We start from the raw sequence: 20,697 nt of genomic DNA, 5'->3' as shown, positions 1-20,697 counted from the left end.
CAGACAGCATACCAGACATGCAATCAAGTATACTAAGGGGGTGTGCTGGGTTCTGGCTGAGGGACCCAGAGGGGTCTCACAGAGGCATCGTGGGGACGAACGAGCCAATCCATGTAAAGACCAAGAGATGAGCCTCCCACAGAAGGAACTGCCAGTGGAAAGGCCCTAAGGTGGAAACAAGCTTAAAATCTTGGGGGACCCCAGAAAAAAACCAGAAAGTCACGAGGAAGATAAAGCAGCTCTGGGTCGTGTCGGTCCTGTGTATCATCAAGATGCAGACTTCACACTTTGCTCTGAGCGTGGGGATAGAGTGTTTTAAGAAAGGAGGAAAAGCCTCAACAAACAGAGAAGGCAGAGATTGGAGTGATGTGTCCACAGGCAAAGGAAAGCCAAAGCCTGCCAGAGACCACCAGAAGGCAAGGAGAGATTCTCCAGTAAAGCCTTCAGAAGGAGCATGGTGCCGCTGACCCCTGATTTAGGACTTCTGGCGTCCGGAAGTGAGAGAGAGAGAGAAAGTAACTCGCTGCTTGGAAGCCATCCACTTTGTGGCCGCCCTAGGAGACTCAACACAGTACAGTGACCGTGCACGCGTACTAAAGTTCAGCCAGTGCCGGGGGGGGGGGGGCGTGAATCGACAACAAAGAAGCACCAGGCAGACCATCTGGGCCAATGACCAGGCGGTGCTGCTGGCCTGGAGGAGGCTGTAATGGTTGGTGGTGAGACAACGGGGTCGATGGCAGGTATGCTTAGAAGATTAAGTTTATAGGACATGCTGTTGGAGTCTGAGGTACAGAGAAGGTCACGGAAAGAGGCTTTGGGAGTTCCAAGAACCCAGGGGGTTGGATCACTGAGTGAAGACAGGTCCAAATCAATGAGATAGATTAGCCCATGAGACACGTGGTCTTGGGGAAGGAGATCTCTAGAGCAGATTTGCTCGTTAGGATGTGTTTATATCCTGTCCCATGTCACCCATATCCCACGTCATGTGGGCAGCCAGATGGAGGAGTCCGGGGTTTCCAGCAAAGGTCAAGGCTGGCTGTGGGGGTCACCAGCACTCCAAATGGCACTTGAGGTCATGCCTTAGGATGCGATCATAGAGTGTGAGTGTGTAAGTAAGGAAGTGAGGGGACTCAGGAAAGAGCCCCAGAGGTCTCCACCTTGGAGAGGCAGGTCAGTGGAGGAGGAAAAGCGACGCCTGGGCTCCAAGACTTTGCTTACGCCTATCACTACAAGAAGGGCTCTATGGGCTTCAGATGTTGACTTAGACACGAGGTGACGTAGCCTGGGGCCAGCTGCTCCCTCCACAAGAGAACCTCTGTTTATGGGACGATTGTCTTGAGCCCTGGTCCCGGTGAGGGTGCAGAAGCAAGACAGCCTTGTGAGGATTACTTCACCACAGACCCAACCCTTTCCCAGGGTGCAGGTTCACAAACGGGAGAGCCATGACCTCTGTGTCCCAGAGACAATACAAATTCGCACAGAGATCGTAAATCCTCTGTTCCTTCAAAGCCCTGATTCCTAATCCCCACTCTCAAATGAGCAGTGTGCACATTTTTAATATTTCAACAGCCCTGCTGGAATCCTTACATTTAACTGCTATACGTTGGTCACAGGCCAATGTAAACGTTCTGGCATTTTTGTTGATCACTTATTTATCTTGCTCTTGGCAAAAATCCTAACAGCTCAGTATGGGAACCCTGTCAGATTAAGTAGAAACACTAACGGAGCCCATGCTTCCTGAAATCTCAGGAGGGAAGCGGATTGTTACTAGGTGAATATGGCTAGGTGTATACGGCCGACCCAATCATTGAGAACATGTGGACCGTCAGAGGAAAATGGATTTAGGAGGCTCTCAGAAGTCCGTGTATCGGGAGCTGTTAGGATGAAGACGCTTCCAAGACTGCTACGATTTCACTAGCGTCGTATTCAAAACCCACACTGGACCCTACTTCTATCGTTCAATTTCCTTTGACATCACAGCCTTTGACCAACTCAGTTTACCCTTCTCTAAATCCAACCAGGAGATTCATGCTGGCTGCAGACACATTTCCTTTAAAAAAAACATGAGAGAAAGCATTAATGGTGTCACAATTCCCTCACCCGTATCATATTATTTTTTCTTTAACATGAAGACGACCGCAGGGATCTCCTGTCCCTATGATTAAAAAGAAGACGGGGTTGAATTCTAGAGAAGGATGATTTAAGTGTATCCATTCTATCCAACTCACCCGCAGACTTCATCAGGGACGTAGATGTGCCTGGGTAAAATGGTAGAAGCACTTGCCCACACACTAATGATCTTCCTGAGAGGTCTGGATTAAGACTAAAAATCATTAACCGCTCAGAAAAAAAGATGCTCTTTTGACCAGCGAGTTTCAACAGCGTGAGTCCTCTGTGTCCAAGGGTGCTGGGGTTTCCAGCTCTACAAAACGAGACGTGACATCGACCAGAGTCTCCGGATCGTCTCCGACCGCTGGAAGGAAACCACAGCTTCCTTTCGGGGCAGCATATTTTAACAATGTTGCGCTGTGAGCTTGACTCCAACTCAATGTGACAAAGGGATAATGCTTAGCCACAGAGATATTAATACAGTGTCACGTACTAGAGGTATTTCTAGCACTCAAGTAAAATAGCGAAACACGGCTCACACGCCCAATATGGTTCTGCCAAAAAAAGAAAATCGGGCAGAGGCTCCTGACGTGCCTTTCGGGCTCTGCGATGACTTTGGTTTGGGACCGTCCTTCCGGACCCTTGACATTCTCTTTCTGACCGACCCTACTGATGCCTTCAAGAGAGTCAACCATCATAGTCAAATGCTAATTGGATCTCCCTTCTCATGTATATCGCATTCCGAGATCCATCCACCGCTGGCCCTCTGGTCATCTTTGTGAATGGAGGCTCTAAGCCCTCATGTATGTGACTTTCTGAAATCACGGATTACTTTGTATCCAAAGTATTGGATACAAAGTATTGTATCCACGCATTCCTGTGTCTCACTGGCAGCTGTTAACCTACTTTGGAATGTCCTTTGGGGGAAGAGTGAATGAAAGGCTGGACGTGAGCACGAGGCACAACCTGTAAGTCCACCTTGAGAGACGCTGTCATCACTAAAATAAGGTACAAACAACTCTGTCCACAGAGGCCATAACCTCACCCACATCTGGCCATACACCTAATCTTAACATATAGGAATCCACGTTTCCACTTCTCCCTACACTAAAATGACACGATGGAAGGCGGGGGCAGGAGGGGGGTTGGCCGAAAGCTCGGCTACTGGGGCCAGTCAATCCTGGGCTGATGAAACAGAGTGGTCCGTCCACCTGACCCACGTCCAACAGCATTTGGGGGCCGGGCCCTGGTGAGCCAACAGGGGCAGGCAAAGGAGAGGCGTGCACATCCTCTGAGGGTCAACCTGACCAGCCCTCAGCAGGGATCCTTCTGTCTGGGGTTCCAAGGAACTGAACGTGGAAACAGGGTCCCTGCCCCCAAGGCCTCAGAAGAGGATGGCAGACACACGCAGAGAGGGGTAAACAGAAGTGCAAGGTGTGCACGTTTGGGACAGATGACACACTTCCCCTCCCCGCCTCTCTGCCTCGCTGTCTGTGATACAGCCGTGTCCAGCTTCTTTGCACACCCAGGACCAGAGTGCGTGAACACTGGCAGAGCTAAAAGCAGAACAAGACAGGAGGCACGCTCTTGTGGCTAACTCCCTCCAGCCTTGCCAACTTGGCAAACATTTCCAGGGTCCCGGGGCCTCCTGATGCTCTCCTGGCCGGACACACCACTATTTCTTGTGCCTAAATACTGACGCCCTTCCTAAATTCCGTGGTCTAGGCTTCCCGCTATGCACCCAGCCAACCACGAGCAAACCCTGAGTTCCTTCAGGGCACAGACCATGTTTTATATTTATTGATGCCTCAAGCCCAGGGCCAGATGCACAGCCACATCAATATTTCCGAACCAATTAATGGACCCAAGCATCCTACTTATTATCCTTTTATATCTTTGGACATCAACTCAGATTCCCAGCATCCCTGGGAATCTTTGATACACCCATATAAGAGACTGTTTCACCTTACATTAGGGAAATTTTAGTCACCTGCTTTCCCGTGTCGTCTGATGGAGGTGGTCCCCACCCGCTGGGACATGATGGTTCACCACGGTCACCTCCACTCAACCTGTCCTACCGACCAAAAATCCACACCCACCACAGATTCAGGGGAGTGTCCTAACCCTTAGCACGGATATGCCCCTTTGGGCCTCTCCTCTAAGTCTGTGAAAAGAGTCACATTTTATCTAAATGAGACAGGTATGTCTTGAATTCACCAAGACAGGTGTGCATGCTACAAGCCATCTGGAGGTCAGCAGCTGGGTTGGGTCTACTTTGGATTAGCTCATATTCCCAGTGACTAGTGTGACTGGTCACGGTGGTGGCTTATCTGAGGCTGTGTCAGGAATGAGGCATGAGGCCAAAACACTCCTGCACACCCAGGTGGGGAGAATCATCATCCCCCAAAGAGGGGCACATTCTCACTCCCCAGAACCAGTGCCGATGCGACCGTCCACAACAAAAGGGAGTCTGGGGAGGTGATGAGCGTCCTGAGATGGGAAAATCAGTTGCACGATCTGGATGGGACAAAGAGACACACAGCGGTCCTTCAGGAGCCATCTGTCACAGTGAGCGAGTGAAGGAGACGGCCTTATGGAATCAGAGGTCAGAGAGAGAGGAAGGGAGGTCTGGAGATTTTTGCATTGTTGGCTTTAAAGATGCAAGAAGCGGTCATTAGCCAAAGAACACAGGTGTCCTCCAGAAGCTGGAGGAGACATGACAACAGATGCTTCCCCAGAGCCTCCAGAAAGACACAGCCCTGCTGTCACCCTGATTTTAAACCAGTGAGACCCATCTCAGACTTTCGACCTCCAGAAGAGTAACTTTAAGAAACTGTGTTAAGTCAGAAGTCTGTGTTATTTTGTTATAGCAGCAACAGGGAACTAATACACGAGCTTACTGTTTTAACCAGCTATCCAGTAGAGAGGCTGCATTTACCCTAAGTGAAAATGCCCTCATTCTAATGTCTCGGCTGAGAACTTGTGCTTTGAACCTCCGTGGGGACCATAACGGAAACGGGACCGGGTCACTTTCCTGTTCAGTGCCCGCAGTGCAGTAAAGTCCGTATATCGGAAAGGAGCCGCGGGACAACGTCAAAGCTCAAAGGTCCAAGCAAAGGCGCCCAACCTGTGAGCTGGGAAGCCAGAGCTGACCGACATTGGCGCTTCCCGCCTTCACAGATTCCTCACCTTTATAGATGCCGTTACTGCCTCCGTGGACTTCTCCCTTGGTGCTCACCTCCTCCACGTGGGCTCCTTGGTCCGACGTGAAGTAGACGAGCGTGTTATTAGCCAGTTTCAACTCCTCCAGGACATCCAAGATCTGCCCTAAAGGAGAGAAATGTTCCATTTTTACACAGTTTCATTTTTACACAAGAAAAGGAGATCACTTGCTGTCATCCGCTCCTCTGAAGATGGGAAGGGGATTCTCCCGTACGCGGCAGCAGTCCCACACTCATCCCCACGGGGGACGCCATGCAATCAGAAGGCCCACCTGCGGCAGGGTTCTCAGAAGGTCTCGTCACTGCACCAGTGTCACCTATAACCATCATGTGAAACTCTAGGCACCATGCAGTGGTTCTGTACAGACACACGAGAAAGCATTCTGGAAGCACCAGGCCCTGAGGTCATGCCCTGCTGAGAGGAAGGTGTGACGGTCCTCAGGACATAAGGAAATGTACCAATTGCTCGTAGTCTGTGCAGAACACCAAACCATCAATGTTCTTCTATTTTTCAATGATTTACTTATTTATTTTTGAGAGACAGTGAGAGAAAGTGGGGGTCGGGGAACGGGGAAGAGGGAGGGACAGAATCCCAGATGGACTCCACGGGAAGCACAGAGCTTGCCGCTGGGCCCCATCTCACCCCTGAGATCACGACCTGAGCCGAAACCAAGAGTCAGACACTTGACCAATTCTGCCACCCAAGTGCCCCAACGTTCTTATATGAAGAAAGATGTCTATAAATATTGTATGACGAACGCCCTCTTTTGATAACTGCAGTAGCTACTCGTAGGTACAGTAGAACTTTCCATTCCGAGTACCAGTGTTCCTTACGCCTTCCTTTTTCTTGTCCTCATGGTCCTCCCCACACCTGAGATCATACACTACCGCGCCCCCACAGCAACGCTTCAACAGAACCACAGTTCCGACCAAAGCAGTAAGAGCAACAGGGACCACCTACTCTTTGCTCTTTACTGTCGAACCCCTTTATGACACACTCTCTTATTCAGAACACCTGAAACCCTAGGAGTAAACGCTGTAGGCTCCCCTTCTCCAATGGGAACTACAGGGCTCTGTAAGGACTGTGACCTGCTGAAGCTCACACTAAGTTAGGACGTTGAAAAGCCCGGATAAGAGTTAAAGCTGCTTCCAAAGGCCAGACCCACAAACCTTACATACTTAAGCGGATGGGCTCGATGCAATTCTACAAGAGGGGAAGGTCGAGATGCCTACTGAAATGCTCCTGGACAAAATGCTAGGACAGCTGCTTCTCTTCAAATTCGCACAGGACAAAGGGAAGGAAGGCTGGGGTACAGACTAAACAAGGGTAGGCATGACTTCACGGCTGTTCCATGCACATGAGGGATGCGTGCAAGTTTACTGTACTTTTCTACCTACTTCTGTTTATGTCTACATTTTCCATGAGAAAGAAACAGAAGCTGCTTGGAGACAGAAGGGGCTGAAATACGGCCTGTCCGATTAGGACGCTGTGGTCGGCAGTCCCATCAGCAGTAAAAGACGGTCAAAGGAGAGGAACCCCATCTGTGATCTCCACAGAGAGCCGTACACTCCAGCTGAACTTCGTAAGTTAACGCATGCACTTGGACTCTGACTGCGGTATTAGGGTCTGACTCCACTTCTGATGTTTGACTGGGAAGAGCTCGTAAGCCTGGCCGGTCCTTATTCGACGCGCGCCCAGGGAGCTAAGAAGAAAGCTTGGGTGCTGTCCCCGGCAGTGCTGTGGGGACCTTCAAGCTATGGCAGCCCCTGCCGAAATGCTCCGCCCGACCCGGACTTCTTCCCACCGTGAAAGGTCAATCATCCTCTTTGCTCATCCCTCTCAAGCTCTTTTCAGACCAGCCGGGGCACAACCTTGCTCCCCTCCAAGAAAGCCTCATCATGGGCGCCATTAACCTTCTTAATGTTTTTTTCATCGCCTCTTGCTGTTAGTGTGGCATCCTTAGTCGAGATCTGGGAACCAAATTTAGGGCAGGGGACCTGTCTCATGGCTGCAGGATCAGCAGAGCCATTGAAATTTTATAAGGACGGCAGAAATCCCTTGCACCAGGAATAAGTGAATATGAGCACATGCGACCCGGCACACAGGTCGTGCCCCAGTGGGCACAGGCCCTCTGCTTTGGGGCTGCCCCTTCACCTCGGTGGTCCAGAAATGGAGGGCAGAGGCTGCAGAGTCAGCTTTCCATGGAGGAGGCACAGAGGATTCCCAAAGCCAACGCAGAACCCGAGAAATCTGTTACAAAACAATTTTTTTGCTATTTGACTGCAAATGCTACAGGTTATGGTATGTTCAGTCTTCAATTTTTTAGCTCCTAGAATAAACATCCCAGAAGCCACACCATATACATAAATGTCACACTCGGAACCAAGGAATAAGATGCATGAGGGCTGTTTTGGATTTGTGTCCCAGGATAAATCAGGATCAGGCAGACACTGACTGTGGTGTTAGTACAGCAAAGCAAATCACCTACATGCTTGGGGACATCTGACGTGAACACTAATTTCCGCTGAATTATCATTCTATATCATTATATCGTTCCGAATATGGTAATTCGTTCAATGAGTTGATGCACGAAGAAGAATATAACCCCGCTGAACACTTTGAAGGGAAAATGCCCCTTTGGACTCATACAGCAATTTCAGAGTCAAAGAACATGGACTGGGGCGCCTGGGTGGCTCAGTAGGTTAAAGCCTCTGCCTTCGGCTCAGGTCATGATCCCAGGGTCCTGGGGTCGAGCCCCGCATCGGGCTCTCTGCTCAGCCGGGAGCCTGCTTCCTCCTCTCTCTCTCTGCCTGCCTCTCTGCCTACTTGTGATCTCCGTCTGTCAAATAAATAAATAAATCTTAAAAAAAAAAAAAAAAAAAAGAACACGGACTTATCCGTTAGCAGACGACTGAAGATTTTACTTCCTTGTGTTGTCATTATTAGTTTGCAAAAGCTGTGCCGCTATGCATCTCCATTTCGAACAGAATTCACCTTCCATAGATTCAGAAGAAACTTAGCATGATTTTTTAATAAAAAACTGTGCCATCCGGGATGATCTGTATGGACACAAAACCTGCACACACATATTTAACAGCAGTTTTATGTATTACTATGAAAATCTTGAAAACAACCAAGATGTCCTTTAGTAGCAGTCTCGATGAAGCATAGTCTACCAGACAATGCCATGTTATGCTGCTCAAAAAAAACCGAGGCATCTGGCAACGGAAAGACACCCATGGGACACCTGGGTGGCTCAGTTGGTTAAGCAGCTGCCTTCGGCTCGGGTCATGATCCCAGCGTCCTGGGATCGAGTCCCACATCGGGCTCCTTGCTCAGCAGGGAGCCTGCTTCTCCCTCTGCCTCTGCCTGCCTCTCTGTCTGCCTGTGCTTGCTGTCGCTCCCTCTCTCTCTCTGATAAATAAAAAAAAGAAAAAAAAATCTTTAAAAAAAAAAAAAAGAAAAGAAAAGACACCCATGATGATGGGTACGTGTCATTACTCCACAGCCCAAACCCACAGAATGCAGGACTCCAACAGTGAATCCTTCTAGAAAGTCTGACGTCTAGTCAACAATAAGCATCTGCGTCGGCTGGAGGGCACCCCATGCACCCGGCCAATTCACGATATTCTAAGGGGACCCGTGCAAAAGAAAGGGAGAAAATGAAAACAGGACCTACGACTCAAGGTTCCTGCAAACTGAAAACTGCTGAAAAAAACTGCCAGCTACGTTCTGAAAAAGTGCCTTTTCAGATGCAACGTCTCCATCCAAGACTCCTCATCCACGTACCCAACATGCGTCAGGAAGCATCTGGGCAGCACAGGCTGCGTGCGGAGGGCGGGTGCCTGGGCGAGAGTGGTCCAGGCCCTCAGAGCCTCTGGGAGACCGGTGTTCTTGGTTCGAGCTCGCTGCAACACCGGTTTTCCATGTCCCCGGCAGGCCCTTTCCATCTCCAGATGAACCTACAGTTGTACTTGCGACCGAGACTCCTTCTATGAAATACATATTATATCTTTCCCCATGCCAACATTCCTACCCCCCCGGGATTTCCTCCAAACCCCAGTATTCCCAATAACCATAATAAGATATTCACTCTGTCCCCGTCAATTTTTCTCATCCGTTGCCTACAGTGATGACTTCATTTTTTTCATCAAAAGTGCCCTGCTACAGCTGGGCTCGGATGAATACAAGAGAATCTAGCTGAGCCCATCACGCATCGGCAAACAAAGGACTAGTTGGCCAAATGTGTGCAGAAACTGTCAGCTTTCTGATTTCCTTTGAGTTCTCTCTTCCCCAAAAGACGCACTCTGGATCCCATGCAGTTTAGGTCTTAGGTCAGAATCTCATTTGTAAAACCCCGAGCCCATGAACTGTTTAAGTTTTCATAAGATTGATCCCGTAACGGTCTAACATATTTCTCTTCTAAAAACGCTGAACGGAAATCTCCCGTGAGAACAAATGCTGGTGTATTATTCTTGCTTTCAGAGCACCGTGCCGCAAGTCAGAGGTCCACAAATATTATTTTTCAGCAAGGTTCTCAAGGTATAATAATACCAATCCATACGGGATGATAGTTTCAAATGACCGACGGTGGGCTGGAGGATAGCTTATAAATGAAATGTGTTGTTTCCAAACCTTTCTCACATGGTTCCCTGCACGAAACACATACAGAAAATAAGCCATTTCGGGAACACTTGGCTATTTAACTGGGGACAACAAGACCCAGCTTACCAAAAAGCAAGAACTTCGGACCCGGGTTTTGTAAGTAAACCAGAAGGACACAATTTGGAAAATGTACAGATGTGGCTCCTTCCTTCTCCGGGTGTGAATGTGGCTTCCAGAAGAAGCCTAATTTCGACAGAGTTCTTCATTCCGTTTGTTCATTCCACAAACAAGTGTCAAACTGCTGTCGAGAATGAGACAGTGACCCTCCACGCAGGACAGAGAAGGCTTCCCCAGGCACACGCCAGTTCTACATCCTGCCCAACAGAGAGGCTTCCACATGGAGCTAAGGGTTCAGGCTCTGCCTCCTGGCTCGTATAAGAGAGACCTCGCTGGACTCGTCTGTCCCCGGCGGGCTCAGTGGGGTTTTTAACTTCTAAGTCAGAGAGGATGATGTCCAATAGTGAAAGTGTTGCCAGGAGACAGAAAAGAGGGGAATTTCAAACCACACAGACCAAGACTGGTCACGCTAGGATTGATCAAGTCACCCTGGTTCTTACAATGGAGTCAGAAAACAGGCTCGCCTCCTTGAAGACTTGTGATTTCAGCTGTTCTGTCTTTGTCTTTTCTCCTACAAGGCAGGTCGGTCCAGACAAAATATTGGACCAAAATACTGTGAAATAACCATTTACCTCTTCGGAAGCACCGTTCTTATTAAGGGGAAAAAAAAATGTTTCAAGCAGCAGACAACAAGAATAATTAAGAAAATTTCCACCGACTCAACATGACCCCCAGGGAACAAAAGAAGGGCCCCTAAAACTATTTTAGGAAGTGTTTGATCTGATCAACAGGTTAATGGTGGGACTGAACTGATCCCGGGGGGGGGGGTTAGAAGCTGAAGATTAATAAATGAAAGTCGCTAACGACAGTCTGTCAGGGTGGCCCAGACCCTCTGTGGGGCATGTGCCGTGCTTGGTGTTGTTCTAGAAAGCTAGCTTTAACCTGTGTCCTCACGCTCTCCCAAACCTATTACCGACCGGCACAGAGAAATCCGACTGTCAGTGGCCCTAGAAAGGCAATTCTTTGTTAGCTTACGTGGGATTAGAAGCAGAGCCCACGTCCCATATTTCAGGACACAACTGCCAAAGCGCAAAGACATTTACTCTCTCTCCAGTGGGAAGCAGCGCCCGCTGAACGCAGGTAAACTTGACTTAGTACTTCCAGAACAAATGGTCAAGATTTCCAAAATTTGGTTCTGATCTTCTCTATGACGTGGAGCTCAAGAGATCTCGCAGATGAGACGTTGGAAAGCCTATGAGTTATCTATAGCATAAAACCAAGGTCAAACGCTCACACATTAAAAAAAAAAAAAAAAAGTATCTGAGCAAAAATGAAATCCCAGAGATGGGATTCTTTATCTCCCCTCTTACGTCCCCAGAGATATGGATACGATGAGCTGGCTTTTGTGCTGTGGGGGCAGAGCTGACGTCCTTTGGTAAGACTTCTCATCTGTCATCTGAGGGTATTTTTACGGAGAAGCAAGCAAAATATCGTAAAAAGCACCCAACGCCGCATCTTGTTTGATTTCCGCTCCATCAGACTCACCATACCCACGAACGTGGGGATCCCCCTTCAGTCATCTCGAGGACTTTCACATCTCCCACGGGGACATGAAAATTTCCCTCAAAACACATTTAGGAGACATCGCTCATCACTTTGCAAAGAGCTGCGGGGAGGTAAGCCAACGCGACACCAAGGCATCCAACAAGGCTGCTCTAGGCATTCATGTAGGTATTTTGCTTTTCCTTCTTCTGGGGGATGAAGACTAACAAGGGAGACCTTGTATTTAGAACACAGGTTCCCCAGCACATTCCCACCACACACTGGCGTTCTCCCAATTTTAACGAGCCGACTGACCGCCCTGGGGACCACGCTAACGGGAAGACTGATTCAGTCCATCTGGGGCCTGCAGAACTTCTGAAACGCTCCTACATGACATCTGTCCGTCTGCAAAGGCCATACTTTCCGGAAGAAAGCGCACGTGTGATTAAATGTTTAAGAAACGCTGATGTGTAATAAAAGGAGATGGTTGACATTTAGGGATTTCATCATGAGATTTGGATACAGTATCAATTTCACACCTAACTTTACACTCAGGAAAGAAACATAGTAACGTAGACTTGGGATTTTTAGGGGAGTTACCAAAGGGAAAAGCCCAGGATTCCAACGTGGCTCTCCTACAGATGACCCTGGGCTCCCTCTTTGCTGGAACGTCTCCCTCCGGTCAGTTCCTGTGTGAGCTCCGCTTTTCCGGGAAATACTTCCTTATTTCACGCTGTACCTGGTTGTTATGATAATGTTGTGATTTCCTCCATTAAGCCTGTCTGTGCCCTCATCACAGCCGTAATGTGTGATTTATCCCCCGCACCTGCGCTCGCCATCTGGGCTGTTTCGCGGCTCGACTCTGCTCTCTTCTTGGGTTAACAGTAACCTCTGGTTTTTTTCCTGCCACGCCCCCGCCCCCAACCCCGGGGCATTGCATTTGCTGAAAATAATCTGAATTATTATTCAGCTCATTCTCACCCCCCCGTGAGCTCACCGGGGTTCTCCTGCGTCCACGAGGCAAAGGCACGCGGAAGAATAGTGTCCCCGCGTCTGTTTAGGGCAATCACACACGTGTGTGGGAGGAAGCCCAAAGCTGGCGTGCCTGTGACTCAGAGGAAGCCACTCCGAGTTTGAGCTTTTGGTCAATGCTTCCCTAGCGTCCTAAACATCACAGTGGCACGGCGGACACGGGCAGCAGGGTCTCTCAGCACTGGTGCAGAACTGCCTGCAAAAGCAGTGCTCCGAGGGACCAAATGCCCTTCCCACGCGTGAACCCGCCAGGCCGTTGTACTTCCTGCACGTCCCTGTCTGCTAGACACTAAGGTTTGGGGACGCTGGGGGCAGCGCTCTGCCCTTCTGAACGGCCACCGGCTGAACCTGCCCTGGGGGTTCTCCAGACATTGCCTCATGGCATGCAGGGTCCAATCAACATTCCTGATGCTCAAGGACACCACCCACACTCACTGTTATTTTACAAGCGGGGGTTTTTGTTGCTGTTGCGTTTTGTTTGTTTGTTTATTGGCATTGGGTTCTACCATCTCCAAAGCCACAGGCACACAGTCAGAAATTCCGTTCCACCGGCACATAACTCCAATTCCAGGCCTGCCGGGCACGCGGGCTCACACTGCACCGAGCTCCCCTCCTGGTGATTCCCCCCTCATCAAAGTGACCTTTGCGTCTCCTTCTGAGTGCTCAGGCTCCCGGGGAGAGTTCCGCCGTTCCTGCCGAGGCTCTGGGCACACGGACTCTTCCAGAAGGCATGAGGTCCAGAGCGGGCCATCTCAAACGGAAGCTACAGTAGCCATTGCGATATTCAGAGACGGTGTGAATTCAAGTTTGCTTTTCCATCAGACGTTTTTCTCATCCATGAACTGTTTCCAAGAGCTGGCGATCTCCCCGTCAAGCCCATGTGTCACCTCAGAGTTTGGGAGACAGTGCAGGGAAGCTGCGCCCCGGTAAACTGGGGGTCACAGTGATTTCGAGGCATCGTGTGTACATTCCAGGCAAAGAGGTCTCCCACATGTGGGAAATAAGAAGAAGAAAAAAAGGACATTTGTTGACTACCTGAGCATATGGGGCACTGGACTGTGCTCTGAAGCCACGACCTCAGAGAGCTGATTAATGCCATGAATTCAAGCGGGCAGAAGACAGCTTGCGGGGGGAGGCATCTTGTCTGATCTCTGGACAGGTCCTCGCTGGGTCCTGACTTCAAAGCAACAGGTCTCAGATCCCCCCCTGACCTCTAATTCTGACCTCACCTTTCAAGTAAACACAGCGGTACGCAGTGCAATGTCACCCAAACACTGCTCTAACTCACCCTCCCGGGCCCTCCTGCCTCTTCTCCTTCCATGCCTAGAAACAGTAACGAGCAAATTCAACATGCTAAAATGGTTAACTGAAGGGGCAGGAAACATTACCCCAAACACTGCTGTCCTGCACGACCCACACGGACGTCTTACTGTCTTCTGTATCGGGAGTCCAGTTTTGAACGCAGATGTCTTTACGGTATACAGGGCAAACGTGAAAACATGGGGCTTGGCGGAGTGTCAGAACCCAGGAGCTGGAAATGCACCCTACAAAAGCCTGCACACGGGCTTGCGTAGACAGTGCGCAGCTGGACAGAAGCCGTCTCCCGCCCCAGCTAACGCAACAGTCCAGATTCCCCTCCGGCTATAAAGGACACATGAGAAGAACGCCTCCCCGTAAACTCATGAACCCACATGCAACACTTCAGTGAGTTACCGGAGTGTCACCAAACGATTCCACAGGCCAGCAGCTGTTGGTCAACCAACGTTCCTCCTCCATGCACGGGGGGGGGGGGGGGGGGGATGGCGGCTCACGTCCATATTATCAAACGCGCCCACATGTTTTACTAATCCCGTTCGAATTAGTTGGGACTTGATTTCCTGGATAATTTATGATGTTGCTCGGTTTATGGAAAGGATGTATCCAACAGCATTAGAATCGATTCATTTTAATTCGAGATGTAAATTCAAGGTAAAATAATATCCGTCCAAGCCTGGGAACGTAAAATTAAGCTTCGGGCTTTGTAAAAACCGTAACGTTCCTAGAAAGTTGATGAAATCCAGAGGTTAATGATTTATGAGCTAAATTAATTTAGAGAACCAGAATCAATAGTCCAGACAATGCATTTCCAACTAAATATTACAGCGGAATGTTTGCGGGGATTGCCAGACGCGTGCCTTGATCCTGCCCGGGTGACCTCCCCCGTGTTTCTCCGTCTCCTACTCTGTAGTTTTTAACACCCCTGGGCTAAGGTTGCAAAAACCGCTTTTTGCACACAATGGAGTACTTTGCTACACATGCAGCATTACTGGAAACCCACACAGGAACGAGAGAGAAAGGAAAATGTGCACCATGCACGTTTCTTTTACTCTTGCTGCCCCGTCACTGGGCTTTTCTGATACTGTGATTTATGTGCAGCTTCCCAGATGTGCTTACATGCAGCACACCCACCACCAAGAATCGGTTAATGGAGAAAAGCATGTCCTGGTGAAGATGAGGGTGAATCTGGAAGAACAAAGCAATGAAAATGAACGCAGGTGAGGGCAGGGTCTGGGACCAACGGCGGCGATGATGTAGCATGTCTGATGGGTGAGCAAATGGGTCAGACGGTCGTGGAGGAACAGACAGAAACGAACTTTAACAGCTCCACTCGTATGTCCCTGGTGGCCCAATGTGTCTTTGTCTTTAACCACACACTACTCCGCATTTGGCTCTCTGGTAGGAATTCTATCCTTTATCTCCTCAGAAAGTGCTGAGTGCAAAGCCTGATTAACATGTTTGAGGAACTCACATCCCGTGGGCACGAGGAGCTCCATGTTCAGATGCCAGGAGGTCACCCGTGTGCACAGATGCCAGATCCTGCTGAGCAGACAGGGACAGAGAGCCAATGAGATTTGCAGAGCTGACCTCTAGAGACCCAATGAGATTTGCAGAACTGACTTCCAGAAAGCCAATGGGATCTGCAGAGCTGACCTCCAGAGGCCCAACGAGATTTGCAGAGCTGACCTCCACAGGCCCAGTAAGATTTGCAGAGCTGACCTCCAGAGGGCCCATGAGATCTGCAGAGCTGACAGTCACATACCCAGATGTCATCCTTCCCCCTAAAATAAAAGCAAGCTCTGTGACCTCTCCCATGGCTGCTCTCAGAGCAGAAAAAAAACCAACAACAAACAGCAGGCCAGTGGCATTTCATACAGTGAACCTGGGAAGAGATGGCCCTGGCCTATGGTGTGCATTTCCAGGGCCACCTAGATCCAGGTACCAGCAAGGTAAGAAGAGCCCTCCTCCACATAAAATAGATAGTTTCCGTGGGAGAATAAGGAAACGGCCTTTCTGAGGCTAGCCGCCGTGGCACGGGCATGGACTCCAACGCGAGGTCCGGAAAAATGAAGCTGTGGCCAAGCAAGCAGAGGTCACCTGTGGAGGCACATCAGCTGGGGCATCTCTTGACTCCTGGTGAGACAGGCCGGGAGGAACCCGGCAGGATATTAAAGCTCCTGCAAACACAGAGGCAGGGGACCGCATACTGTCTGGAGAGGATCCTGCCCGTCCTCGCCAACACTGTGGCTGCCCTGTGTCCTTCACACTATTCTGGTCAAAGATTCCCTTTGTCCTTCCTCTGCCTCATGGACGGCAACCGTCCTGGGCCAACGGCACCTGAGCAGCACCTGCTCCTTTTTGCTGGAGCTGGGTTTGTGCGGAAGCAGCCCCCAGCTGGGATGCCCGCCCAGAGAGACCCCCGTGCATAAAACGACAAAGCATTTCAGAGACGGAGGCAACCACCCTACGTGCGAATACCGTTAATTACTTCCACGTCAAAATAAATCACAATGTGCTTTGACTTCTCGGCCTCCCCTCTGCTTAGCTGCAAGATAGCAGAAAACAAAACCTAAATGTCAAGCTGTGTCAACAAGGCGAAATGGATTTTTTTCCTCAAAGTCAGTCCTCGAGGCTTCAGAGATGGTCAAAGAAACTTAGTGACTGTAGGTTGTGTTCTGCCTAAAGTACAGCATGTTTACTTGCTAAAATTGAGACGCATAAATGCATTTATACGATGCTGTTACTGGAGAGACGTGGCAACACACAGCAGTGCCGACAAAAGTATCTGATAGGCAATTCCACCTGCCAATGATTCAAGTTAAAATCCTTAAAATGCGGTAATTTTGTCATATTTGTTCTCTCCCGAGTCTTGTCTTACTTCGGAATGAAACGACGTTATGACAACAGCGCTCCTTCGATAAGCACTTCCGTTAAACGGAGATGTGCACAGGTGCAGAAGCTACGCTTGGCCACGACGACGGGCTCAAGGTGTTCCGCAGCTGAATGTCACTGAGGACTCGTTCTATGACGTCAGGGACTGGTAAACGTCAGAAGCCAATGGACACGCCGCCTACAGTTGGAGACGTGAGAAGGACATCGGGTGTGCAATTCGCAAGCACCCGTGGAAGTCCAGAAAGGACAGACCTCTGTCCCCATTGGAACTCTCTGCATCGATGGCGTTGGCGGTGCCCCGTGGAAAAGATCTATTTTGGATCGAGAAGGAGTCATTTATGGAAACGTGCTACTTTTCTCCTCACTGCTTGGGAGCAAATAAAACAATGTACACACTGTCATAAGGAAACGGTCCTCCCCAAATGCCTTGTTCCTAAGGAAACAAGAGTCCTGAGCCATCACCGTCTCCAGCCCGGAGCTCCGGTGCCATGTTGAGAGAGGCGGGTCCAGCGGCTGAGCCCAGCAGTCGGCTCAGAAGGCAGATGGTGAGCAACCACCAGGCTCTGAGCAAACCTGAATTCCCGTTGCTCAGGGCTCCTTGGAGATGCCACTCGTACAGACTGTAGGCACACAGTCAGGCTCAGTGATCTCGGAGGACAGAGACATGGAAAGGTGGCGGTCACCGTTGTCTCACGGGCAGATGGGTAGCAAGACTCCAGCCCATGAAACCGTGTCCTGGGACATCTATGGCCACGTGCCTTCTGCCTCCAGCAAATGAGCATTATTAGGAAGTTTACTTAGAGAAATGGCACGAGCGAGGCACAGAAAGACAGGAGGAAGTCGATGGGCGCTGTGTGTGCAGCCGCCATCATCACCATCATAGCAAAACGTGCAGAGGTCTTCATACATCCCGGGACCGCTTCAAGACATCCAGCAACACAGGCAATGGTATAACCCCATTTTACAGACGAGGAAAGAGAAGCACAGTGAGAATGATAATCTGCCCCGGCTTCCAGCCAGGGGCTCCCGGGGTTGCAGCAGAACCTCAAGCTTTGGGCCCCAAATCTCCACCCTTTCCTAGCACGGCGGCTGCCAAAACATGCACAAGTCACATGTCACGAGGCCATGCGTCCTGCTCAATACCATCAAGGACACAAACGCATGGTCTTGGGTCTGAATTCTACCCTTGCCCCTTCTCGGCTGAGAGAGCCTGCAGGGGCACACTTCATCTCTCCCACGTGCCTTCCTATCCGTATCGGCCAAATGGGCCAGCGAGGGTCCGTCCTCAGGAGACCAAATGAAGATGAGTATGGAGGCCTGATGCCCGGAGACAGAAGGTGGTCCTGAGTGAGGATCAGGATGTTTATCATCAGGAGGATCAGAGTCGTTACGGCAGGGGGCAGCTGGCAGCGCTGTGGCTATGGGACATTCGGAATGACAGAGGAAACCAGAAGAGCCAGAGGGAGACGTAAACCCATGACCCTGAGCCACCCACTTAACATAACATCCAGGAACAGTCCACATCCCTAACGGCCTTTGGCCAGTCGCCTTATTAGGTGGAAGAAAGAACCGAGCTTGCGAATTGTTCGCTTTTCATTAAATCATATGTTCGTGAACATGCTAGAAATGTCTTCTAATGATCCTTCATTGTTCTCTTCCCCGTGCTGAAGGCAAACATCAGTGTGGCTTTAACACCGGCCACTGAATATCCTGGAAACGAGACAGACACATGCTAGTTTCTGCCTCCTCCCTCTCCCTAACTCTCTTTGAAAGTCAGACAACTCAACAGATGAACTACAAGTAGAGCCCCTCCAGGGGGCAGCCGCGCAGAGTCCCGGGAGCACACCTGGAGCTCTGGGACGCGAGTGGGATCACCAGTGAGGTCAGGATGCCCCAGGCTTCCCTTGCAGCCCGGGAAGACGGTAGGCAGCACAGCAGCCATGTCCTGTTGGGGGCATTTGGGGACAACCGCATCCCGATGTGATCCGAAGGGTCTGTGTCCCAGCCAGGAACAGCAAGAACACCTGCGGCGGACAGGTGCTGGGGGGGAGGGGTGCAACAGACCCCCCTGCGTGCCCTCATGTACTTTAGCACCAAAACCACTGGTGATGACCCCGGGAGGAACCGTCAGCACCGCCCACTCACTGAGCAGACCTTCCCTCATGAACCAACTGGTGCTGCTCACCTTGGGACGTGACCGCTGGTCGACACCGACCAGGCTGAGAGTGGCCTTGGGGGCCTCATTAGTGTCAACTCTGCACACACCTTGCAGGAAGAGCCTGACCCGACGCCTGCTGCCCAGAGGCAAAGTGCAGCACTGGGACAGCACAATCCATCTTCCTCAACAACCACGCTAGCCAGGAGCGCGGACCACCTGGGACCAACAGCTAGAACAACGAGCAAATGGTCACACACCTGTTCCTTTCCATACTTTACATACCTCACTGTAAAGCATGAGACCGAACACATATTTGAAGGAAACACAAGGGAAAAGATACATAACTTTGTAGGCAGAAAAAGCCTTTTTAAAACCCATTGGCAATCCCCAAAGTCACAAAGGAGAGGCACTCAAATCTGACCACAGAAATTCACCAGAAAAAGAGCCTACAAATAAAATGAAAAGACAAAAAAAGCAGGAAAAAAATTGTAACATACAACAAGGAAACTATTAATGTCCTTTCTATGTAAAGAGCCCATAAAAATCAATAACAAAAATGATAGACAACACAATAAAAAGCACTGAAAGGATATGAGAATGGAATTCTTAGAAGGAAAAACATAACGGCATGAAAATGTATAGTTTCAACTAAAGGTGTAACTGGAAGGAACACTGAGATGGTGAAATAGCAGTTTTCACCTGAGAAACAGAAAAGTAAACATCTTTTCCAAATCATAATACCTAGATCTGTTGAAATTATAAGAAAACTAGTATCCACACACATTACCAATGTGTGTCCCCCTATAAAGGTTTAAAAAAGACAACAGGTTTCAGACAGTACCTACTAAAATTCAATTTTCTAAGACCCTTTGATTCAGCACTTTTAATTCTGGGAAACCTGTCTTTCAGGAACATCCCACAAATTCACAGAGATAAACAGAAGAGAATCGTCACCATGGTGCTACCTGAAACAGAAAAACAACAACTTGGTAGCAACTCCACGGTCCCAAAAACCTGTGTGGAGAGTTTGTATAAAACACTCTTAATAATAGGACCATGTCTTAATTTATTATATAATATGGGCAACACAGAAGGAGTAGACTCTGTGTCTGAGATGGTCTGTGAAGCTGCCCATCACGGAGAAGGCACGTCTGTAACACCACTTGGGTCTGTGTTCTTTGGTTTTGCTCGTGTCCGATTACTTTGTCAATTAGAAAAACAACCACAATGAGGACAACATTCAAACTAGAATAAAAATATTGATGGCAAAGCCATGTTGCAAAACTGAGATGCGGATGGACAGGTACCTCCAAGCTGTCCTCCTGAGCTCTGTGCACCCAGGACTCAGCTGTTGGCTTGTCCTGCCGCAGGGCAGCCCCTGCATGGACAGAAAACTGTCCCCACACAGAAGCACAGAGGGAAGCAAGATTCCACGTCGGTCGGGGCCATCCCGTGCTGGCTGTGTCCTGCAAACCAGCACTCATAAGGGAGTCCTCAAACACATCTCAGAAAGTGACAATCACAGAAAATCCTGGCCCGGATTATTTTATTTTCATGTACACGAAATTCATTTATTTTTTTTTTTCTTCACATCTGGAAGGTGTACGAACTTAAATAAAATTATATACTAGGAACAACATCCCATGTATGACACGGAGGAAGTTCTGTATTTTAAAAATATACATTAAGTGTTCTGACCTACC

General features: G+C 49.5%; 1 protein-coding gene across 5 annotated transcripts in view; it reads right to left on the bottom strand.

Moving 5' to 3' along the window:
- Positions 1 to 20,697, bottom strand: part of STS (steroid sulfatase) — a 269,624-nt gene that overhangs the window by 160,828 nt on the left and 88,099 nt on the right. For all 5 annotated transcript variants that reach the window (XM_059158704.1, XM_059158708.1, XM_059158705.1 and 2 more), the window contains one exon: positions 5,299 to 5,436. In XM_059158704.1, the coding sequence (XP_059014687.1) occupies positions 5,299 to 5,436 (138 nt within the window). The remainder of the gene's footprint in view (positions 1 to 5,298; positions 5,437 to 20,697) is intronic.

The sequence above is a fragment of the Mustela lutreola genome, chromosome X, assembly GCF_030435805.1.
Source record: "Mustela lutreola isolate mMusLut2 chromosome X, mMusLut2.pri, whole genome shotgun sequence".
Classification (NCBI taxonomy): domain Eukaryota; kingdom Metazoa; phylum Chordata; class Mammalia; order Carnivora; family Mustelidae; genus Mustela; species Mustela lutreola.
The sequence above is the reverse complement of the archived record's forward strand: the minus strand, read 5'-3'. Positions and strand labels throughout refer to the sequence as shown.